This window comes from Syngnathus acus, chromosome 15, assembly GCF_901709675.1.
Source record: "Syngnathus acus chromosome 15, fSynAcu1.2, whole genome shotgun sequence".
NCBI lineage: Eukaryota > Metazoa > Chordata > Actinopteri > Syngnathiformes > Syngnathidae > Syngnathus > Syngnathus acus.
In genome coordinates, this window is record NC_051100.1 from 6,598,625 (window position 1) to 6,621,989 (window position 23,365).

The following is a 23,365-nucleotide window of genomic DNA, read 5'->3' on the forward strand; positions in this document are numbered from 1 at the left end:
AAACAACATGTTTGGCAATTATGAGAAAGTATGTATAGATTTTTATTGTGTTGCGTGGGTATCAACAAATACTCAAAAATTAACTGACCAATGACAGCAGGATCACCATATTAGCAAAGGGTCCACCAAGATTTGAACTCAGATCGCTGGATTCAGAGTCCAGAGTGCTAACCATTACACCATGGAACCGCTAGAGAAATAACTTGTGTAGGTCAGTGTTAATGACCTTATCGCTTATATTTCCTTGCACAAGGACGAGATCTGCTTCAATTCCTTTCGGGTTTATTTACTTGATTTCACATTAAAAAACAACATGTTTGGCAATTATGAGAAAGTATGTATAGATTTTTATTGTGTTGCGTGGGTATCAACAAATACTCAAAAATTAACTGACCAATGACAGCAGGATCACCATATTAGCAAAGGTTCCACCGAGATTTGAACTCAGATCGCTGGATTCAGAGTCCAGAGTGCTAACCATTACACCATGGAACCGATAGAGAAATAACTTGTGCAGGTCAGTGTTAATGACCTTATCGCTTATATTTCCTTGCACGAGGGCGAGATCTGCTTCAATTCCTTTCGGGTTTATTTACTTGATTTCATATTAAAAAACAACATATTTGGCAATTATGAGAAAGTATGTATAGATTTTTAATGTGTTGCTTGGGTATCAACAAATACTCAAAAATTAACTGACCAATGACAAGCAAGAGCAGCACGATCACCATATTAGCAAAGGTTCCACCGAGATTTGAACTCAGATCACTGGATTCAGAGCCCAGAGTGCTAACCATTACACCATGGAACCGATAGAGAAATAACTTGTGGAGGTCAGTGTTAATGACCTTATCGCTTATATTTCCTTGCACGAGGGCGAGATCTGCTTCAATTCCTTTCGGGTTTATTTACTTGATTTCACATTAAAAAGCAACATGTTTGGCAATTATGAGAAAGTATGTATAGATTTTTAATGTGTTGCATGGGTATCAACAAATACTCAAACATTAACTGACCAATGACAATCAAGAACAGCAGGACCACCATATTAGCAAAGGTTCCACCGAGATTTGAACTCAGATCGCTGGATTCAGAGTCCAGAGTGCTAACCATTACACCATGGAACCGATAGAGAAATAGCTTGTGGAGGTCAGTGTTAATGACCTTATCACTCATATTTCCTTGCACAAGGGCGAGATCTGCTTCACTTCCTTTCGGGTTTATTTACTTGATTTCATATTAAAAAACAACATATTTGGCAATTATGAGAAAGTATGTATAGATTTTTAATGTGTTGCTTGGGTATCAACAAATACTCAAAAATTAACTGACCAATGACAAGCAAGAGGAGCACAATCACCATATTAGCAAAGGTTCCACCGAGATTTGAACTTAGATCGCTGGATTCAGAGTCCAGAGTGCTAACCATTACACCATGGAACCGATAGAGAAATAGCTTGTGGAGGTCAGTGTTAATGACCTTATCACTCATATTTCCTTGCACAAGGGCGAGATCTGCTTCACTTCCTTTCGGGTTTATTTACTTGATTTCACATTAAAAAACAACATATATGACAATTATGAGAAAGTATGTATAGATGTTTAATGTGTTGCTTGGGTATCAACAAATACTCCAAAGTCAAGTGACCAAAGACAACCAAGAGCAACAGGGTCACTATAATAGCTGAGGCTCCACCGAGATTTGAACTCGGATCACTGGATTCAAAGTCCAGAGTGCTAACCATTACACCATGGAAACGATAAATAAACACATTGTCTAGGTCAGTGTTAATGACCTTATCGCTTATATATCTTAGCACAAGGGCGAGATCTGCTTCAATTCCTTTCGGGTTTATTTACTTGATTTTACATTAAAAAACAACATATGGCAATTATGAGAAAGTATGTATAGATGTTTAATGTGTTGCTTGGGTATCAACAAATACTCCAAAGTCAAGTGACCAAAGACAACCAAGTCACCATAATAGCTGAGGCTCCACCGAGATTTGAACTCGGATCACTGGATTCAAAGTCCAGAGTGCTAACCATTACACCATGGAACCGATTAATAAACACATTGTGTAGGTCAGTGTTAATGACCTAATCGCTTATATATCTTAGCACAAGGGCGAGATCTGCTTCAATTCCATTCGGGTTTATTTACTTGATTTCACATTAAAAAACAACATATTTGGCAATTATGAGAAAGTACCGTAATTTTCGGACTATAAGTCGCGGTTTTTTTCATAGTTTGGGTGGGGGGGGCGACTTATACTCAGGAGCGACTTATATACATATATATGTTTTTTTTCACTTTTTTGGGCATTTTATGGCTGGTGCGACTTATACTCCGGTGCGACTTATAGTCCGAAAATTACGGTATGTATAGATTTCTAATGTGTTGCTTGGGTATCAACAAATACTCCAAAGTCAAGTGACCAAAGACAACCAAGAGCAGCAGGGTCACCATAATAGCTGAGGTTCCACCGAGATTTGAACTCGGATCACTGGATTCAAAGTCCAGAGTGCTAACCATTACACCATAGAACCGACAGAGAAATAACTTGTGTAGGTCAGTGTTAATGACCTTATCGCTTATATTTCCTTGCATAAGGGCGAGATCTGCTTCACTTCCTTTCGGGTTTATTTACTTGATTTCATATTAAAAAACAACATATTTGGCAATTATGAGAAAGTATCTATAGATTTTTAATGTGCTGCTTGGGTATCAACAAATACTCTAAAGTCAAGTGACCAAAGACAACCAAGAGCAGCAGGGTCACCAAAACAGCTGAGGCTCCACCGAGATTTGAACTCGGATCACTGGATTCAAAGTCCAGAGTGCTAACCATTACACCATGGAACCGATAAATAATTACATTGTGTAGGTCAGTGTTAATGACCTTATCGCTTATATATCCTTTCACAAGGGCGAGATCTGCTTCAATTCCATTCGGGTTTATTTACTTGATTTCACATTAAAAAACATGTTTGGCAATGATGAGAAAGTATGTATAGATTTTTAATGTGTTGCTTGGGTATCAACAAGTACTCAAAAATTAAGTGACCAAGGACAATCAAGAGCAGCAGGATCACCATATTAGCAAAGGTTCCACCGAGATTTGAACTCGGATCACTGGATTCAAAGTCCAGAGTGCTAACCATTACACCATGGAACCAACAGAGAAATAACTTGTAAAGGTCAGTGTTAATGACCTTATCGCTTATATTTCCTTGCACAAGGGCGAGATCTGCTTCACTTCCTTTCGGGTTTATTTGCTTGATTTCACATTAAAAAACAACATATATGGCAATTATGAGAAAGTATGTTGTACCAGTTTCCCGTTTACAGTACAGTATCAAGGATGCATTACATATATAAATTCATACATTTTAAAAAGCCAAGTATGTGTGTAGTAACATTGCACTGTTTTACTTGGAATCATCTCACAAGTGAGCCTTTAGCATTAATATGCAATTAATATTGCAGTGGACCCAAGTTTGCCTGCTGATTCACCTATTCACAGATTTTTATAATTTTATAATGCACACTGTGATATTTTATCAGTCAGCGGCGTTTCAGGTCAGCCATGGCGGTTAGTGCAGCATTCCATCCAGGAGATCCCATCACACCTCCCCCTGAAAAAAAGTAATACTTAGTTTATAATTTTGCATATGACAGCACTTACAGGATTTGAGTGTTTTAAGCAAACCTGGATGACTGCCACTGCCACAAAGATACAGGCCTTTAATTGGCGTACGGTAGTCTGAGAGTGAGGGCAATGGTCGCGCGAGGTACAGCTGGTCCAGCGACATTGATCCATGAAAGATATTCTGTTCAGCAGATTTGAAATTTGGTTTGCTTTGGCATGGAAATCAGTACAGTAATGTGAGGAGCACAGAAAATTTGTAACTACGCCAAGACAACGCAAACACTCGTCGCTTACATTAGTGCAGAGTCAAATGACATTTAACTAGAGGGGCGTGTTTGAACAGTTGCTAGTGTCAAACAAGTGTTTACCCCTCCGGTGAGCCCAAAAATACGCTCCAGGTCAGGCGGAGTTAGGATGTCCCTACCCACCACCGACTGTTTGAATCCAGGGGCATATTTCTCCACCCAGTCAAAAACTGCATGAAACAAACAGATGTATTTTGAACAAGTTAGAAAGGTTAAACTAAAACAGATTCCAGTTTAAATAGTCTTATTGTTCAAGCATGTAGTGTGCTTCCCAAAAAAAACAATTAAATCCCCAAAAATATTTCAAATAAAATTTGACTCCATTTTTAATTTTTTTGCCGATACCGTTATCTGCATAGGCCTCCTTGTCCTGCTCAGTCCACTCTCTTCCCTCAATGTGGAAGGGGGTGAACTGTGTGAACAGTGACACAACATGGCTGCCAGAGGGCGCCAAAGTTGGGTCCAACACAGACGGGATGGTCATTTCAATCATAGGCCTGAAGGACAAGACACAAAATAAATGTGATTGTTTGGCAGCTCCTGTCAAGTCGCCAAATGGTTTGCGTCGTTGCTAATTGCAGTTTGCCTCGTCGAGGGGCGTCCATTCATAACGTCCATATAGGCCGCCTCCAGTATGTCCACACTCTCACAGTTGATGTGAATGGAGCACTGATGATGAGGTCCTGGTTTGTTGTCTGGTGTGGGAGCTGCCCGAAAGTTTGGCAGCTTGTCCACTGCCACTATCAATAACAAAGGAAGGGGAGGCACTTAAAACTGTGTGCAGACAGCATGGGTAATCTTATCCTTGACAGTAATTTAACAATGGATTAGACAGTTGCATAAGAAAGCCCAAATATTTACCATTAATCTTGGTGACAGGTGAGGTGTAATCGATTTGATCGACAGCTTTTAAGAATTCTGATGAAAGGGCACCCTATGAAAAAAACAGGAAGTAGTCAAAAATATATGTGCAGTCATCAATATTGCTGATGGTATATTTCTGTAATTATTTTTACCTGCGGTGTGAGGTTCTTGAATGTGACATAAGGGGTGGCATTTGAAAGAACTATTCTACTATGAATCTCTGTGCCATCCTTCAGCACAACTCCCCTGGCAGCACCATCTGAGTCAACAACAATATTTTCTACATCCTGCAAGTCACATATTAAGCAAAAAGCACAGTTGGAGAAAAGAAATTAAGCAGTCGTGACACGTTTGCAGGATTGGCAGATGCCTTTCTATGATGAAACGTTACCTTTTCGGTGAAAATGTCTGCGCCGTAAGATCGGGCGGCGTTGGCTAAAGCCTTCGACACACCTCCCATTCCGCCTTCCACATAACCCCAAGCACCTTTTTCTTTTTCTAACTCTCCCATCACGTGATGCAAGAGAACGTACCTACAACGTGTACATGTGAAATTCCAGTCAGAGTCATTCATTATTTTCATATGTTTTAATAAAACGTGGGCATCTAACGTGATGCTTGTCAACCTCTATTTTGATTTCCTTAACAAATTGTCTCACCCGCTGCCAGGATTGCAGGGACTGGTTGTGGCTCCAATCACACCGTCTGTAGCCAAGGTTGCTTTCAGTGGCTCTGACTCGAACCAACGATTCAGGATCTGACGAGAAAAAGCACGAGTGGTGTTGCTTAGAAACAGAAGTAAACATTCAGTTAAATAAATAACGACAAACCTTCATGATTGGCGCTGTTATGATTTCGTAAAACTCTGGAATGTTCCGGCCTAATTTCAATCCTACAATGATGTTGAAAAAAAAAACACACAGCCAATGGTGACACTTTGTGACATTCGTTTTTAAACGGATTTCCAAATCATGTTACCGCATTTGACAACAGGCTTCAGTGTTTTGGCAGCGGCCAGCCTCCTCTTGAATGAGCCAGTTGTGACCCCTGGAATGTCAACAGGAGGTGCATCCAGGAGTGGGTGGATAGCGCCTGCTAGCTTCTCAAGGTGCAAAATAAATTCTGAAAAAGCCTGGTTGCAGAGACAGTTCGAGCTAATCCATATGCAGCAGAGAGTATCAATAAAAACCAAGCACGTATTGTTTAATCACCTTTGCATCTTTCTGGGAAAATTTGCCGATCTCCTTCTGGTTCTCGGCGAGGTCCGAGCCTAGTGTGAGTGACCTTGGTGGCCTACCCATTACCCCCTCCTCCAACATTGGAGTAAAAGCATGGGGATCCCTCATATACACCTTCAGCCCATGTTTCTGAGAACACAGGAAATACTGGGTGGTTCAAAAGGATGTCGCGTGATTTCTTAAGCTTGCATTGTATACCTTCAGCTCCAAGTCCGCGTGAATGTGTGGCCGTAATAAGCTGAGCAAATAGGAACATCTGGAGAAATGGAAACCTGCAAGCACAAAAGTGTAAAGAGTGGTAAAGACCAGAATTTTCCAAAATGCAGAGGTATGTTCCATTTAAGTATCAGTCCAGAGGATGGCGACGTCTTACCGGGGAAGAGCTCCTCTGTCACCGCTGCACCTCCAAGCACATGTCTGCGCTCTAGCACTGCTGTCTGCAAACCTCCCTTCTGAAGGTAGGCAGCCTTGTGTATGCACACACAAACACACAAAAACAGTACTTTTGATGTGGAAACACAAGAGCCACAATACCATAGTAGTATAGCAAATAACAGGGACTCACTGCCACTAGTCCATTGTGTCCTGCAATGACATTAAAGGCAGGGTAGTAGGGGGGTTATTTTACAGAAGAATAAAGTTACAGAAAATAAATCATGAATGTAGAAAATGAAGCCGTACAAGTTGTTTTCCAATCCAGTTAAATTAAGTTCCAAGTTAAAGTTAAAGCTGTGGGTTATATAAAGTTACACATTAACCAGAGCGCTTATTCTCCACAGGGCAAACATTACAAAATGACTTGGCATGCATTGCAGTTGTGGTGAAGTTAAATGAAACGTTGCATAAAATATTTGCGAAGCCCAACTATTTTTTTTTCTTTTCATCTTTCTTTTTTTTTTTTTTTCTTTTTTTGCGCAACAAAAATTCGTCGGTCCTCACCTCCACCGATGACCAGTGCGTCATAGTGTGATCTAAAAGCGGCGTGTGTGTAGGCTCTTGCCACAGAGCCCAAAACGGTCGTGACCCTCCGTGCACGATGAGTCCACATTACAGCAGCAGGCATTGAGAGTGTAAAGAATCCTACTTCCCGCCTCACGGTTCGCCCACGGAAAAAAAAAAAAGGTTCAAAAGTCATTATTTTATCAGCTATACAAATAATCTAGTTTCGTTTCGTTAATAGTTTCATTTTAAGCATTAGACTAGACCACCATGCATAAATCAATGCTGAACATTACAAAATATTCATTTTAAAATATTTTTTTATGTTGATTGTCATTATTCATTTTGACCACCCGAGGACGCAGTTGTTGCACACATTAGGTCAAAACTAGCCACGTCATCAAAACAAAAAAGTTATGAATTATTTGGAACCACTTTACATGAAACAGTTGCTGAAATATGCTCAACCAGGGATTGTGGCCTTCTCCCACACCCTATATAAATATATACATTTAGTATGCTGTCACAATGTATGCAATTGTTATGTAGGTATAGTAAGATATATTAGTTTTAAGTAAAATGGCAGAAAAGAGAATATGGACACACAACATTGTGGAGCTCTCTTTAGTGTGATAGAGGGTCTATCTAAGACACCTTGTACCGTAATACATGATTTAATACTAAAGGAACTTATTGGCAACATTGAAATCCATCTGAGTGACAAGTGCTTTAGTGCTGCTGTTTTGGTTAGCAACAGAGTTCACAGTGTTGCCACTGTGATTTGAGCAAATTGTATCTCACCCAGTGATTAATTGTGTAATGGTATTTCTTAAAGAAAATATACAAATGATGTGAGCATTAATACTATTATTTGGAGTATTGTAAATAATACTGTAATATTTTGTACTTGCGCATACTGAATAAGAAGTTTTTGATTTCTAACTTGACTGGTGTTGTATATTATCCATAGTGTACTTGACCTGGTTAATTGTCATGAGAGCATTGAGATGGGCTCTTCAGACATTATTGCTGCAGAAGATATTGGCCTGCTTGAAAAGCCATACATCATCATCATCATTGCCATTATCAGTCCACAGGGAGAAGATTGCTAGGGTGTGAGGAAGGGATAGTTTTACAAAAACAACAGGACATAATCATGTCATCGTTTCCTCATAATGGGGAATTCTGGATTGTATTTTGCTTACATTGTGTAAAATAAGTCTTCTTGGTTGCATAGATGGTGCACTCTGTTGGATGAGGGAGTAAAATGAGGTGTTGGGGGTGTTCTAGGATTTCCCTCCTGGGCCGCCACCCTTCTCCTTTGCTGAATTAGAGGAGGAAAGAGAAATGATCCTGACAGGCTGAACGCTCCACTTTTCCTTTAAGGAACGTCTGCGGACGACACCCAATTGGCTGTAACGAGATCACAAGCAGGCGATTTTGTTCATGTAAGCAGAATTTAACACTTTGTTCCCCTTTGTCGGCAGAAATTCAACACTCCAGCTTGCCAAGGCTCTCTCAGGCATTAAAGGAGAAAATTAAATTAGGTTATTATTACGGCACCACAACAAAACACCAACGCGTCATTTGCTTGGAGGGGAAGAATAACTTTCTCTGAGAAACTGATGGGCCTTGAAGTATTCTTTAATTGTATCATAGAGTTATACTAAGCTGTTTTACTGAAAATAAATCAGACTTCAGAATGAAACTGTCAGATAACGTTTAATGGAATGTTTTGGAGGACAATTTTATAAAGGTCATTTTTACAATTTATAGAACTGTTGTTACTTTTGTAAGACTTTGCTAGCATGTGCAACAGACAGACAGACATTTTCCAGGTACTAGTTTAGATGATATTGATAATGTGGCTCAATAAGGTGTCCAAAACAATGCAATGACGTGGCATGCTGTACACCAAAATGATGCTTTATTAATATTTCATTTTAATTTTTCCATCATACCAACATTGCAAAACAGCATGAAAATTGGATGCACACATGACTGGAAATTTTGCGCCTAACTTTCTGTTTCTGTTCATCTGAAGGCGACTCATTACTTAACGTGGAGCGGCCTGGTCACCATTTTGAATGACAGGTCTGTCAGCCTATAGCGGGCGGAGGACATGCCTCTCGGAGCCAATCATCGTCGTCGCTTGGGCCGTGGCGTGTTTCCGTCATTCCTCGGCCTTGCTTGGCTGCGGCTGGGAAGTAACAACACGAGTGGGAATGTGGCCGGGCAAGTAGCTGCCAAACCCACCTAAGGGAATGCAAAGTTTTGGCGCCGAATTGTACACTTTAAGACATTTGTGCGTGGCTGACCAGCCCCCTTCCTCCAGTCGTTCGGTTTCTCATGGAAGCGGATGGATTTGTAAGGAAGCGTCGGATGACAGCGGAGTCTGCAGGCAACGATCCCGGGGTTGCTGGCGCATCAGCCGGGGCAGAAGTTCGATGGCTGGGGGGCAGGTTCCTGGGAGTTTCGGAAAGTATCGTGGGTAGCCTTTCGCCGAGGATCGGAGGCGAGACCGAACTACAGACTGCTGATTTGACCCGTAACGCTCAGGATCAAACAGATGACTCTGAACCGGACTACGAGGGCTTGCCACAGGGAGCCTCCACGAGCACGCACATGTTGGCCGGAGCCGTGGCCGGGATTATGGAGCACTGCCTCATGTTCCCCATCGATTGTGTTAAGGTAGCCTATCTCGGTGGCGGATAATTGCCCACACGATTCAGCCTATTTCTGAGCCATGCATTCTGGTTGAATTCCCTTGCTGTTAGCATAGCTCGTTAGCCTCCCATGCTAACCCAAACACGCGTCAGAGCTTAGCACAAGGTCAGCGGTTAGCTTCTCCTAGGTAACGCGTTAGCATGCTAATTTAACCATTCAACTAACATTAAGTGGTTAACGTACCATTTATAGTAGCCCGGTTTTGAACCGAGTCTCTCATTCGGCGACTTGTTTGTCGCTAAATCTGGTAAAAAAAAAACAAAACAAAAAAACGATTAGCTTGTTTCGTAACTAATGTTAACAGGTGTATTTGGAGGGTAAACTGAAAAAGTTGCTAACATGAGTCAACAGTTGGCATCTCAGCCAAGCTCAAACTACTGATCTATCAATAATCAATCAATCAATCAGTCAATCAATCTTATTTGCAAACCCCAGGTCCAAAGAATAAACAAACATGACACATAATGCAAAGAAACAACAACATAAAAATAGACATTCACAAGTCAAATATATTCCATGTCGTTCCAAAGTTCTATCACCAAGGCAATTCATATTTTTTCAGGAAATGACCCCAATCTTTAGCATACCAGTCTTACAAAATCAGCTGACAAGAGGCACATGTCTCCTGTTTGTTGTAAAATAGGATTGTGTCCAGACCTTTTGACCACAAGGTCAGTCAGTTGAAGAGATGACACAAATTCATCTTAGGACATCCAGCTGTCTGTGTCACACTGAAAAGCTCACATGCCCACCCTTCATCCACGTCTTAAACACCTGTAGTCTTCTCACACAGCCTGCATGGGCTGAGTCGAGGCTCCTGTTTACTGTTGTCCTTTTTTGTAAACAGCCAATGGAGCTCAGTAGGAAGTCCTCGATACATATCTATTTTCTTCGATGCTAAATTATTCTTGATTGAATTATTTTTGACAAATCGTGGCATTCGAGCAGTATCATTACTTATTGATAATACAGTTAAGGGTAATTTGAGCAAAGGTTTCTGTGTTAATCAGTACCAACAAAGTAGCTCTCAGTTTTAAAAAGGTTGCTGACCCGTGACATTCGTACACAAAACTAGTTTTGCTCGTCGTTGGGCTCTGCTGTAAACTGAGAACGTTGTGTACACGTCAAGCTTGGCTAATGTGTGCAGCATTGCCTAACTAGTTCTCTGTTAGCCCTTCATTCCTGCTAGCACAGGGTCTCATGGGGCCCTGTTTATTCATTGCACAAGCCTTCCAGCATGTGTACACAGAATGGAGTTCAGTTGTAAATTTGTCAACCGGAATGTTGCTGTTGGAGGATTATGTCACTGTTTGTGCAACTCTTTACTTGACACGCGAGAGCAACATGATTGACTCGGTCTTCAGATTAATTTATCGCTGTTTACGGTTGCGGACACAAAGAAAGTTGTGATCTCCTGTCAGTGTGAACACAGGCAGGATATACAGCCGTGTCCTCGTGACCTTGGAGCTTACAGCTTCGTGCTTCCTTCTATTCAATAATACGTGTACACCGACACGCTCTGCACACCCAATTCCAGCCATTATTTGCTCACGAGGCTCTTTCATTGCTGTGTGATTGTTGATTTTGCCTCCATTTTGATTCCTCTCCAGACAAGAATGCAGAGCCTCCAGCCCGACCCGGCCGCCCGCTACCGGAACGTGATGGATGCCCTCCGCCGTATCGTGGCCACGGAGGGAGCGTGGCGGCCAATGAGAGGCCTGAACGTGACCGCCATAGGAGCGGGGCCTGCCCATGCCCTGTACTTTGCCAGCTATGAGAAACTCAAAAAGACTCTGAGTGATGTGATCCACCCCGGGGCTAACAGCCATTTGGCTAATGGTACCATAAAACTTACAGATTACACAAATAGGCTGTGCTGTATGGTGACACAAAACCATACTGTTGTATATCCACGCCGTTTACAATCTAGGCCCAGTAGTACACGCTATAACATTCTGGCATCTGATTGGATGGATCATTTCCATTCAGTGTAGTTCTGCAGCTAAATTCCAGTTAGATATTACTCAATTCCCGTGTGTGGAAACCCTGATACTGAATGCCATTGTGCCCTTTTCCATGTTTTCCCTACTCTCTCTCTTACTTCTTTCCAGAGTATTAGGAGGCTGGGTAAGTCCTCTTTCTCCCAACCAAATAACTTGGTTTTCCTTCTTTGGGGGGCTTCCATAAAAGCAATGAACAGTGTTGTCCACTAGATGTCTCACAAGATTGGACAATTCGCTGAGTTATGCAAAACAATGCCATGTTTTTTGTCATTTAGCAAAGGCTTCCTTTTGATATTTTCCTACTCCACCCCCGCAGTCAGTAGGCCATGTGAATGCTTCCACTTACCTGAGATCATTTTAATGTCTGAGTCATGTTAATTGCAGGAGCAGCCGGATGTGTGGCCACTCTGCTTCACGATGCAGCCATGAATCCATCAGAAGGTACAAGCCATGTTTTGTTTTGTTTTGGAGATCTTTATGACGATGTACATGCATAAGTTAAGTACTGTAGTATCTCCTATTACTGCAGATTCATTTATGCATTATTCATTCATTTCTCTTTTTCTTATTTTCTGTCTTCAACTACCTAATACAACCGCTCGGACATTCTTGTGGTCATGACGTGGTACTCCCAAGTTGTGAAGCAGCGCATGCAGATGTACAACTCCCCTTACCGCGGCGCGTTGGACTGCATACGCGCCGTGTGGCAGAAGGAAGGCCCGGGGGCGTTCTACCGCAGCTACACCACCCAGCTGACTATGAACGTGCCCTTCCAAGCGCTCCACTTCATGACTTATGAATACCTGCAGGAGCTGCTCAACCCCCACAGACAATACAACCCCTCGTCCCACATGCTGTCCGGTGCCCTGGCCGGGGCCCTAGCTGCCGCCGCCACCACGCCGCTGGACGTGTGCAAGACCCTCCTCAACACCCAAGAGTCGCTTGCCCTCAGCTCCCTGTCGACCAGCCAAGGAGCCCACAGACATATCACAGGCCTGGCCCAGGCCTTCCGGACGGTATATAGCCTGGGCGGCCTGCGGGGCTACTTCAAGGGAGTGCAAGCGCGAGTCATCTACCAGATGCCCTCCACAGCCATCAGCTGGTCCGTATACGAGTTCTTCAAGTATGGACTCACCAAGCACCAGCACGACAAGAGGCGAGCGCAGCAGATGGAGGCGGAGATGTAAACACCGCGAGGTGAAGCCAGCTTATAACGCACAGCGTATGAAATCGCATCATGACCCATCTCCACTGTCCCATTAGCCAGAAAGGCATTTCCAGAAAGAGTTTTTAAAATGCCGTTTGCTGATTACGCACAATTTGATTTATGTTGCTAAGCGAAAGAAATGTCACACAGTATTAACATTCTTCAACTAGAGGCCACAGATTGTCACCAGAAGAGGGCAGTAGTGTTGTTTTCCTAACGTTTGTTATGGATCACCCCCCCAGCCAATACTTCATGTTTGCAGTTCAAAAGCTTTTCATTCACAAAGACTTATAATTGATTTTCTTTAATTAATGTTTAAATGTGAAACTTGAACCCCACAGTCATTTATATAATAACACCCAAATCTGCATTTAAATATTTTGAGATTGCGTTTTTGTATTTGGCCCCTTTTTATTGTCCACAACTAGACTTTGGGCATATCGAAAGCTTATATTTAATTTAATTTCAGTTTTTAAAATGCTTAAAAATATGATCCATAATTTGTTTTGTGGCACTTACATGGACAACCCCATGTCCTGCTCAACTATTCACCATTATTGCCTTGTCTGCAGATGGCTTTTCTGAGTCTTATCTTAGTTTCTCTCATTGCTACTACTGTGTTATCGTCATGTCCTTTGACGGCACCAGTTGCATGGAACAAAATAGGCCGCGCCCCCAGAATTCAAGATTCAGCTCAATAAGCTATTTCGCAAAATGTTGCTAACGCACCCATGTTGAGTAAATGGAAACTGTTTGACTGATTCTGAATTGCACTCATCATTAAATAATAAATTATGAGCAGGGGACAGTGCTCATAAATCATCCAAAATCATTTTCGTTTCTGTTTTTATTGTTTGCATACATTAGTTCTTATCAAGTATGCGTCAACTCAATACCAATGGGACATTTAACGATTCCAGTACAGAACGTCAAACTGAGATCTCCTTTTAGTTTGAAACAGGTGCAGTCTTCACGAGTGCAGGTGCCGCTTTCAACTTTGACCTGAAGCCTCGGTGGGGTGTCCTGAGCGAGACGGCTGCTTTATACCTCAAGACAACATTGTAGTTGGTGCAGAGGGTATGTAAATAATCCATATATACGCAACACAAACAGTTAAATAACATTTTTTCAATTACATCACTAGGTTAAAGCAGGTATCCAAATTTCCAATGCGTCCCATCCAAGTGTATTTAATGGCGATTTATTCCTCTCTTTGAAACACACACATTCGTGTACAGTATGAAAAGACCCTGGTGTTGACAAAGGGATGGCAGATGGACACACATGTTCTCCCTTGTGTACTGTTAGAAGCCTGTTTTGGAAACTCAAGCCTCCGCTCAAAATCCCTTGGAGCAAGCACCTGTGGACGTGGTCCCATTTTCACACAAGCTAAGGCAATTTCGGAATATGAAGCTCTTCTTCTCTGTTAGTTCTCCCTGGACCTTACTGTCAAAAAAAGTTACATGCAAAGTTTTTCATCAACAGAAAAAAACTAATATTGGCCTTCGTGAGTGTGAAACCTTGGGAGTGTGTAACATTGCACCATTGTTATGGATGAATGCAGGTGTCCACCACTTTCTCTCCCACTCACACCCATACTTCTTTTTTCTTTGAAAATGCATGCGAGGTCATTAAATCGTCATTGGAACACTTCAGACTGGAACTTAAGATCCAGCACACAGCTCCTGTGCACTTCCATGCTCATGTGCGAAGTGCAGTGTGTGTGTGTGTTCTAAAGCAACACAGGTGCAGTCAGGGACACTGAAGAGGAAACAGACCTCCTTGCCCTTTAGAACTTGATCTTGAAAAGGAAGCTGTCACATTAGCTGAGCTGCTGTGCCTTCCAGCTCTTGTCTGCTGTGATGACACCTTTGCACCCTTACTAACCCTCACAATTTTTTAGGTTTGTTAAAAAAAAAAAAAAGGGGGTGCTGACTCCCTGAGCTACCCTTGGTCTCCTCCTTTCATGATGTTCACCTGTTTTTTTCTAAAAACTGCGATTTTTCTTAATGGCAGGGGGAAGAGAGAGTTTTGATTATATTGCTTCAAATTGTGTGGAAAGGAGTAAACTGTTGAAGAAATAAGAGAGGCCACATAGGGATGGTGTGCTTGGCTTTTGATGGATGTGGCGTCCCCATAGGGGAGCTGATATAGTTTAGTATAGAGCTCTCGAGGTTTCACTGTAAATGTTTACATTCCCTAGTGTACTGATGTTATCTGCTAAATGTTTCTGGAACAAGCCAAAAAATCTTACTGGGTGAGACTTTGCACACAGAAGAATAGGTCACACCAGCTGACATTTTCCCCAAAAATATGCAAGTCAAAACATTTTGTATTTTTAATGATTTTGGTTCCCATTAATCAATTTAGTTAACATGTAAATTGTCACATGTTAAATACGTTGACTTGACACTTTCCACACTGAGCCACCATCTACAGGTATGAAGATATATAGAGTTGTCTTTGGTGACCAGAAAACAGCGTCCCCGTGAGGTAGCTAGGGATATACTCAGCCAGAAGTTATTCTGTTTGAGCTTACATTTGTGGAATATGAATTCAGCAGCAAAATCCAAATCAAAGCTGTTTTCTGAGTTTGGTCATGTGACATTTATAAACTGAGCCGTGATTGAATGTTACCTGAGCCCTGAGCAACTGCAATATTATTTTCAGTCGACAGCAAAATGGCTGATCCCTAATAATTAATTGATAATTGTTACTCAAACACGATATTAATAACAGTTCAATGTTATACCCGTGGGGGCGCTTATAGAACATACTATTGTAAGAACATTTTTAAGGTGACTTTCCCTTTAAAGATCTTTCGCAATGTCATATTTATATCTAATACAAGATCATGATTTTGTTCATTCTACACAATTATGGATACATTATTTTGTTATAATTCGTAATATAAAAAATCAAAATTGATAAATGGTCAACACCTTGAGGTTATTCCAATTTAATATAAACAAATGTATGTTTTTTCTCTTATTGAGTCAATATTTAAATATATACCATTCCAATCTACAGTATGCTGACCTAATTGTAGTTATGAAATATAAGTGTGTGTATACTGTGGCCCAAAGACCCTATTGTATCAATTTTGCACAGCATGAAACAAAAGTTGCATTTCCCCCTTCTTTTAAATATATTACATTTTTGTGCAGTGCTATATACGGCCCTGGGGAGGACTTAATAAAATGACCTCAGATAGGTAAAAGGTCCCCCAGCCCAGTGAGTGTGTGTGTGTGTGTGTGTGTGTGTATTTGGAGTGGTTACCATGGGAGCCTTTTGTCCGTGGGACGCCACCTCACTCAGATGAGCTTTGCTATCTTTGGAGGCATGCAGATAGCGATCGCTGCACTCTTGCCGTCGTCCGGCCTGCGTCCTCAGGCACCGCCGTCCTGTCGCCAGCTCTATTTACACTATAGCACCGCCGTGCACCGCGGACGCAGCGACCAGGGGGAAGTGAGTGTCCATCATGGAGACAAACGCTCTGTTTATGTTGTCATTCGCCTCCATTAGTGACAGCCAGCAAGGAGGAGAACCACTAATGGATTCTAATTAACACATGAGCGCGTGGGCGTCCCAATCAACTCTTGGAGGAGTATACGAGTCAATACACAGAACCATGTTTCATCATCATTTTTAAATTTCGATTTCTTTTTTTTTAAGTGCATCTTGTGAGGTTGTCTGGTTAATGTCCATCTGCGAATCCTGACCGGAAGTACATTCTCCAAGTTTCTGGTTCTCGTCTCAGCAAATACTCCTTGTAACGTTCTCACAGGAAAGACACTAATACTATTTAAAGATTAGTGTCACTTTTTTAAAAAATAGCTCGGGGCATTTTTTTTAAGTTCACGCTTGACTGTGCAAAAGTCTTAGGACACCACACGAGCACTAAAATATATATTTTCCCATGCTTAACAGCCATTTTTCCATTGTTTTCAAAGTTAATTTCATGTACAGTGACGATTGTGGATTGCACTGTATGCCCTACACAAATATGGCTAAATACAATTAAAGTATAAAGTGGGAGGGGATTACTCTAAACTTGTAATGCTACAGAATTGTCCTTCTAATTAAATGGGGGTGTCAGTTTAGGATTTCTGAACAATATATTTCATGACGGCCCAATGAATTTTGCGTAACATTGATATAGACGTTAATAATGATACTAAATTTCGTATCAACTCGGAGCCATGCACTTAGGCAGCCAGGGATTTGTCCCGTGCAGCCAAGTGAATAATAATAATAATAATAGTAATAATCTAGGTTAGTTAATAAGTTATATTATATTATACGAAATGAAAAAGTAAGTATACAAGTATGAGTGAGTATACAGTCAAAAGCTTCAGCTTCATTTGAATTTTCCCGATATGCTCTGCATGGGTTAAATGTAACACTAAATATTTGATTGAAATATTAGATTTTTTTTGTTTAATGAAAAAAAGTAAATAAAAGTTAGTTCAACATCAGAAACTAATTTTCATTTACTCATTTCATTGAGTTAAATATTGAAATGCCCGACATCAATAATGAAAATTTGTTCACAAATATTTGCTAAATTTAAAAAAATGGTTTAACATTCAACCTTCAGAACAAAATTTAAGAATAAATGCCAGTGTCGTAATTTCATTTCAGATTTATAATTTTCAGTTTATTGAATATGGGCGTAAACAGCCATAAATACAACAGCTCCATTAATTCACTAGCTGGAAAAAATGTGTCACACGTGAAGGGAAAACAACTTTTAGCCTATATCACAATAATTTAAAAAAAAAAAACGTATCCAATAGATGCCTCAAGATCATAACTTGTGGCAATTCACTGCGGAAAGCGTTCAATTGGATGACTTCATTGATAACACTGTCATAAAACGTAGCCCGCTGCATTTAGTTCAGTCAAACTTTACATTTCGATTGCACCCCATTCAGAATATTCTCAAAAGGTAGCCTATCCATCCAAAGTGTGCGTCCAAAGGTGCATTACCATGCCCTGATGCCCTGCAGAGTCCCCTGGCACGGAGGGACCACCGCTCCTTGTGCGGACTGACTTTGCGTCTGCGCGCCCAGCGGTCCCAAATTCATGTTCATGAAGGCGTTGGCGGCGCTGTTGGAGGGCGGCAGAGCAGGTAAACTACTACAAGAATAAGTGTTGGTGTACACCGAGTTGTTGTAGCTGTAGGCCGGGTAGCCGTTGTAGCCGTACGCGCTCGGTGCTCCCACCGCTGAGTAGGACGTGTTATAAGTCGGGGATCCAGTCAAACAAGGCCTGCCGTCCCGCACCAGCACCGGCACGGCCACCCTCCTGGGCGGCGGGGGAGGCGGCGGAGGACCCGGTGGGTGATGATGGTGATGGTGGTGGTGATGTCCTGCCATCTCTAGTGTCTTGTCCTGCCGCTGCCTCTTGCATTTGTACCTCCGGTTCTGGAACCAGATCTTCACCTGCGTGGGCGTCAGTTTGAGCGAACCCGCCAGGTGCTCTCTCTCCGGGGCGGACAGGTAGCGCTGCCGCTTGAAGCGACGCTCCAGCTCGAACACTTGAGTTTGAGAGAAGAGCACCCGGGGCTTCCTTCTGGTTCTCTGCTGCTTGCCCGGCGGCTTCTCGGCCCCCTCGCACCGCGATGCACAACCGACCTCTGCGTGACGACACATGCAAATTTGAAGTCGCCTACAAATTCACGACATAGCCTAAATATTTTACACTAGAGGTGCATCAGTTAATTTATTTTCGTGTATTTATCATATTGAGACAAAAAATTATCACAATATTAATAGTATATTTTTCCATGTCTGCATCACTTCATTTATTTTCACAGAATTTATTTTTGTGTTTTTATCACGTTGGCATTTCTATTTGAGACGAAAAATTGTCACAATATCAATAAAATATTTTTACATTTATATACATATTTATTTGACCTAGCTATTTTAATATTGAACATTTCAAATGGGATTATTTCTCGTGGGGCACACATATTTGACGCAAAACTTCAATTTTGGGTGAATACTTTTTTTCATACAGGTACTGAATCATCACAAGATGTAGTTGTTTCTCGGCAGATATATATATTTGAAACTTCAGAGAGCACTTTATTATAGCTATCATCCTTATGTCAGGTGAGCGCCTCCCTTTCAAAGACCAGTGCAGGACACGTCTATTAATATTTAGTATAGATGTTGACAATTTTCACTCAAAATTCCGCAGATGGACAAAGGCATTACTCAAAATGAACATATGGTTAGCTTAATAACCTTACTGAAAGTGTCGATCAAAACTGTCAAAATTGACTTTTTATTACAACTCTTGTGTCATCTCTCGTGCGTTTACCTCAACAATAAGGTCATGTTCTTTTTTTTTTTTTTTTTTAATGCATCTGAGCACCATGCATGCATATATTTGCATTTGTCACTGTTTTAATCAAACGTCTATACTATTAAATTAACAGTGGAGAAACGTTGAATAAGCAATGTGAATTTAATGAGTCTTGCAAGTAATTGTCATAATTTTTGAAACTTTGGGCTATGCATGAACACTCAAATATAGGCATTTAATAATGCACTCACTTGTGTCTCGGTCCTCCTCCTGCTCGTTCTCCAGTTCCAGCTCCACAGGGTGGATCTGCGCCGGGTTGCTGAACATCTCCACTGGCAGTCCGGACTCCGCGTGCAGCCTGTCGGCTCCTGCAAGCGCGCCGAGGTACGACATCCTCTCGTCGCTCTCCGAGCTGATTGGACTCGGGCTGTCCCTGCGAGCCAGCATGCAGGAGGGCGGCGAGTGCGCTCGGAAAGCACCGGTCTGCACCGGGAGCGCGCCAGATAGACCCGAGAAGCACGAGATGAACTGGAATTCTTGCGATTGCTGTTGCAGCTCCAACTTCAAGATGTCCTTGACAGAAAAAGGCGTGCTGGAGGATGTTATAACAGGACTGGGGAGCATGGTTTCCTCCAGAAAAAATATTTGTGTCCAAATATAGAATTAAGCTACGTGCGTATAAGGTTTTCTCTTTATCTTCTTTCAAAACAAGACGATCTGTGGAGACATCCCTCTTCTCCGGCTGCTCATCGATGACTGCAGGGCGAGGTGGGAAAGAGTGGGGGGGGGGGGGGAGTAGGGGTGCCGATCCTGTTTGGTTGGCTCAATGGAGTTGAGATAGAAAGGGCTGGATGAGCCAAGATGCTGTCTTCTCCCTCCCTGAAGGGACTGATTTAAATCATCCAGTCTCTCTCTCTCTCTCTCTCTCTCTCTCTCTCTCTTCTCTCTCTCTCTCCTCCTCATCTCCTCTCTCTCTCATCTCTCCCTCCTCTCTCTCTCTCTCTCTCTCTCTCTCCTGCATGATGTGTGATCACTTTAACCACTTTTAAAACTCCCCTGCCTATTGAAAATGAAATGATAACAATGGTTCTCAAACTTTTCACACCAAGCACCACTCAAAAAATACTTTGCTGTCCTAGACCACCACTATGACATTTCAGATACACTAATGTAGTATTGTAGTAGGCCTTCATGTTCATCACAACTGAGGTCCTATTCCTAAAAAGCATTATAAGGAACACTTGCACTGCTTCTATACAGGAAAACAAAAAAAAGGCGTTTAAATAATAATTCAATTCAAATGTATTGCATTAAAAAGCTCAATAAATGTCTTTTAACAAATGTTTTAAAACAAGCAATTAAGTACAAATATAAATACTGTACTGTAAAAAAAAGTCAAATAGTTAAAAGTATAAAAAATCCATTGTACCTTAAATTAAAAATGTACTGCAATAGACATTATAACAGAATGGATGCCGTCATGTCTCATTTTATTCCATGTTTTAATTTACATTTGTATTTAATTCAGCCATGCTTTCAGCACCATAAGACCATACTGCATCCAATCACTGCAGGAATATTATGGCAACATACAAAACAATTGAGAAACAGCATTTTCTTTCCCTCATATTAATTATATTACATATTTTCAAAAAGTTGAAAAAGCGAGTGCTTAATGATATCCCCCCCCCCCCCCTCTCTCTCTCTCTCTCTCTCTTCATCCAAACCGTCCCATTACCACTATAGATTAGGCATATCTTTGTTTCCTGCCTCGGCCATAATGGATAAGATAACAACGCTTAGACGGTGCGAAATACTCCCGAAAAGGATGTCCGAGATTGTATTTTAGACTTTAAACGTCTATTTATAAATTATTTAATTTATACAAAACTATTGACATTGAATTAAGATTTAAGACGCTGCCTTAGCAGGGGAAAATAAAAACATAAGCGTATTGAATTCAATCGTTTTGGTGAGTGGAAAACTTTTTGTATGTCAGCATTTTAGTCCAATTTAACATACGATATATAAATTAAGCATTTGTGAGTTAAATATATATAATCAAGGTTTACAACAGTGTATATGATATTTTTTGTTTTTCAGTGCACGGAAATTAATTTTTCTATAGTTACGTTCCATTTTGAACATCAAAAAAGGATGCGGAGGTCTATCGATTTCATATTGCCGACTGCGTTTTGAAAGTTAATTTGACTCCGCTCCGAAACACTTAAATAAACGTCGGAATTGTAACGACGTGTCAAAGGGAGGCGCGTGTTTGTTGAAAGGGGACACCTCTGTTCTTACCTGTCTACTGTGGCCCAAGTGCAGGCGCCAGGCTCCGAGGGCCCATTGGCCCTAAACCGTGTGGAAAGAAAAAGAAAGCATGCCGGCTTAATCTCATCCGCTCGCCATCAACGAGATGCTGTTTAGATTAGGCGCTGCTGCGGTTTACGCACGTCTTTTCCCCCTTAAACGGGCCATTAAAGCACAGCGTGGAATTATGGTATGAAATGTCAAAATAAACATGCGGTTTTCAAATCAGATTTGAATCAGTTTTAGTTACCTGCAGATGACGTAAAGACTTTCGCGTGATTTTTTTTTTTTTTTTTGAAGGATTTCGGACCACTGATTTTATTCTGACTTGAGTGGAATGTGGTTGTCAAAACACACCCACACCAAGATGGTGTCTCCTAAATATTTATTTAATCCTGTATATGAGTGTTAAAGCAACAAGTGAACAATCCTCTTGTATAAATATGTTAGAGTTCTGTTTGCAAATTAAGTCAATGAAGGGCTATCTCCATTGTTTTTGTATATGGGGAACTCATTGGATTGCAACTTTGTAAAATTGTGCATTTTACTTCATAGACTTGTGTTTTAATTAAAAAAGTAATGCATTGCTTAGCAAGCTCAGCGTCAAAGCTAAAGGCTATCTCCATTGTTTTTGTATATAAGGAATTCATTCGAGTGCATCTTTGTAAAATTGTGCATTTTACTTAGACTTGTGCTTTAATTATAAAAGTAATGCATTAGCTAGCGTCAAAGCTAAAAATATATATTTTTTTTCGTTCAATGTAGAATGGCGGCCATTAATTACAGGCAGGCGTGCGACCAGGCGGCCATCTTTAGGCGGTCCTCGCGTGCCAATACCACCCTTGCCCTTCCACAAGTGCAGACTAGGGGAGTGCACTTGTTTACGGAGCGGAAGAGTCTGTTTCCTGCCTGTAACAAAACCCAGACTCCCCCGTCAGAGTGTCAAGGAGTTGCTTGCCGTACCCGCCGCCAATACATCATCTTCATCGCCAAATCGTCAGGAGATAAGCTTCCCGGTCGGGCCCGCACAGAGGTGAGGTTGTCGGGCCGCTGCCGTTCAATGAACAAGATAAGCTGCAGCTCGCATGTATGTATTCCGCATGGAACCCCCACCCTCCAAGTCAGAAGTCAAATTTCAATCATTCCCTTAATTCACTCACTGCTTGAGCTCTTTAAGAATTGGTGGCTTGCCAGGCGTTGCTGAACAGGTTTCGACTAGTTGCAGCCTTGTCTCCGTGTGTTGGATCGACAAACCTGTTGAAGCAGAAGTCTCTTTGCAGAATGGCAGGTGTACTCTCACGTAATATGTTGCCCAAATCCATTTACATCACAGTCCAAATGTCCACTCAGCAATTTGTGCAAGTCTGAAGGCCCCAAAGTGTTGTTTAAATTTCACCTGTGGCACCCACTCATGTATGTGTTTAGTATCTTTTAGCACTTTTAGTAAAAACTGTCTAACATAAGCATTCGTCACCTCACCGTGTTTGTTTGGGGGCTTTTCACAAGATGTGTAATGTGGACAATTTATTTGCTCGGAAATGATACATTCTTACACTAGCGAGATTTCATGTCATTTTTTTTTATGTAGCTCAAAAGAATTTCGTAGCATTACATTTACACCTTTCCTGAAAAACAATCATGTAGAATGTATGTAAGCTTTTTGTAACACTTTTTAACACCTTTTGTGTGCTGTGAAAAAAAGAACATTACGTCTTCAGCGTTAATCCTTTAACCCACTGAGACTTGTTGACATCTTGCGCTGTTCTCCCCCAAATTTGGTGGAATTCACAAAACGGAT

General features: G+C 41.4%; 3 protein-coding genes and 9 non-coding genes across 12 annotated transcripts; 1 reads left to right on the forward strand and 11 right to left on the reverse strand.

Moving 5' to 3' along the window:
* Nucleotides 1-423: 423 nt before the first annotated feature.
* On the reverse strand, nt 424-495 carry trnaq-cug. The gene has a single exon. It is a non-coding gene; the product is annotated as a tRNA-Gln (tRNA).
* A 244-nt stretch (nt 496-739) lies between these two features.
* trnaq-cug lies at nt 740-811 on the reverse strand. The gene has a single exon. It is a non-coding gene; the product is annotated as a tRNA-Gln (tRNA).
* A 244-nt stretch (nt 812-1,055) lies between these two features.
* Nucleotides 1,056-1,127, reverse strand: trnaq-cug. The gene has a single exon. It is a non-coding gene; the product is annotated as a tRNA-Gln (tRNA).
* A 244-nt stretch (nt 1,128-1,371) lies between these two features.
* trnaq-cug lies at nt 1,372-1,443 on the reverse strand. The gene has a single exon. It is a non-coding gene; the product is annotated as a tRNA-Gln (tRNA).
* A 244-nt stretch (nt 1,444-1,687) lies between these two features.
* trnaq-uug lies at nt 1,688-1,759 on the reverse strand. Its single transcript has one exon. It is a non-coding gene; the product is annotated as a tRNA-Gln (tRNA).
* Nucleotides 1,760-1,991: 232 nt separating this feature from the next.
* On the reverse strand, nt 1,992-2,063 carry trnaq-uug. Its single transcript has one exon. It is a non-coding gene; the product is annotated as a tRNA-Gln (tRNA).
* A 415-nt stretch (nt 2,064-2,478) lies between these two features.
* trnaq-uug lies at nt 2,479-2,550 on the reverse strand. The gene has a single exon. It is a non-coding gene; the product is annotated as a tRNA-Gln (tRNA).
* Nucleotides 2,551-2,794: 244 nt separating this feature from the next.
* On the reverse strand, nt 2,795-2,866 carry trnaq-uug. Its single transcript has one exon. It is a non-coding gene; the product is annotated as a tRNA-Gln (tRNA).
* Nucleotides 2,867-3,107: 241 nt separating this feature from the next.
* trnaq-uug lies at nt 3,108-3,179 on the reverse strand. Its single transcript has one exon. It is a non-coding gene; the product is annotated as a tRNA-Gln (tRNA).
* Nucleotides 3,180-3,255: 76 nt separating this feature from the next.
* Nucleotides 3,256-7,160, reverse strand: pyroxd2 (pyridine nucleotide-disulphide oxidoreductase domain 2). The gene is made up of 16 exons (XM_037271061.1): nt 7,000-7,160; nt 6,626-6,645; nt 6,434-6,527; nt 6,259-6,332; nt 6,034-6,189; nt 5,801-5,954; nt 5,653-5,714; nt 5,482-5,579; nt 5,214-5,355; nt 4,975-5,109; nt 4,820-4,892; nt 4,545-4,698; nt 4,304-4,455; nt 4,022-4,128; nt 3,714-3,834; nt 3,256-3,639 (listed from the first exon to the last, which is right to left on the reverse strand). The coding sequence occupies exons 1-16, from the start codon at nt 7,121-7,123 to the stop codon at nt 3,569-3,571; spliced, it is 1,737 nt and encodes a 578-aa protein (XP_037126956.1). The 5' UTR covers nt 7,124-7,160; the 3' UTR covers nt 3,256-3,568.
* A 2,002-nt stretch (nt 7,161-9,162) lies between these two features.
* slc25a28 (solute carrier family 25 member 28) lies at nt 9,163-13,768 on the forward strand. Its single transcript, XM_037271081.1, has 4 exons — nt 9,163-9,690; nt 11,337-11,565; nt 12,114-12,170; nt 12,366-13,768. Exons 1-4 carry the CDS (start codon nt 9,349-9,351, stop codon nt 12,914-12,916), a joined length of 1,179 nt encoding a protein of 392 aa, XP_037126976.1. The 5' UTR covers nt 9,163-9,348; the 3' UTR covers nt 12,917-13,768.
* Nucleotides 13,769-17,580: 3,812 nt separating this feature from the next.
* Nucleotides 17,581-20,118, reverse strand: nkx2.3 (NK2 homeobox 3). Its single transcript, XM_037271083.1, has 2 exons — nt 19,506-20,118; nt 17,581-18,577 (listed from the first exon to the last, which is right to left on the reverse strand). The coding sequence occupies exons 1-2, from the start codon at nt 19,876-19,878 to the stop codon at nt 17,925-17,927; spliced, it is 1,026 nt and encodes a 341-aa protein (XP_037126978.1). The 5' UTR covers nt 19,879-20,118; the 3' UTR covers nt 17,581-17,924.
* Nucleotides 20,119-23,365: the final 3,247 nt, after the last annotated feature.

Excerpts from the sequence above, each read along its gene's own strand:
- nkx2.3 (XM_037271083.1), bottom strand. The coding sequence starts at position 19,878 with ATGCTCCCCAGTCCTGTTATAACATCCTCCAGCACGCCTTTTTCTGTC. Across the intron at positions 18,578-19,505 it reads GGAGGAGGACCGAGACACAA|AGGTCGGTTGTGCATCGCGG; the intron begins GTGAGTGCATTA and ends GTCGTCACGCAG.
- pyroxd2 (XM_037271061.1), bottom strand. The coding sequence starts at position 7,123 with ATGCCTGCTGCTGTAATGTGGACTCATCGTGCACGGAGGGTCACGACC. Across the intron at positions 4,456-4,544 it reads AATGGACGCCCCTCGACGAG|GCCTATGATTGAAATGACCA; the intron begins GCAAACTGCAAT and ends CTTGTCCTTCAG. Across the intron at positions 3,640-3,713 it reads TGGCAGTGGCAGTCATCCAG|GGGGAGGTGTGATGGGATCT; the intron begins GTTTGCTTAAAA and ends ACTTTTTTTCAG.
- slc25a28 (XM_037271081.1), top strand. The coding sequence starts at position 9,349 with ATGGAAGCGGATGGATTTGTAAGGAAGCGTCGGATGACAGCGGAGTCT. Across the intron at positions 9,691-11,336 it reads TCCCCATCGATTGTGTTAAG|ACAAGAATGCAGAGCCTCCA; the intron begins GTAGCCTATCTC and ends ATTCCTCTCCAG. Across the intron at positions 12,171-12,365 it reads AGCCATGAATCCATCAGAAG|TTGTGAAGCAGCGCATGCAG; the intron begins GTACAAGCCATG and ends GGTACTCCCAAG.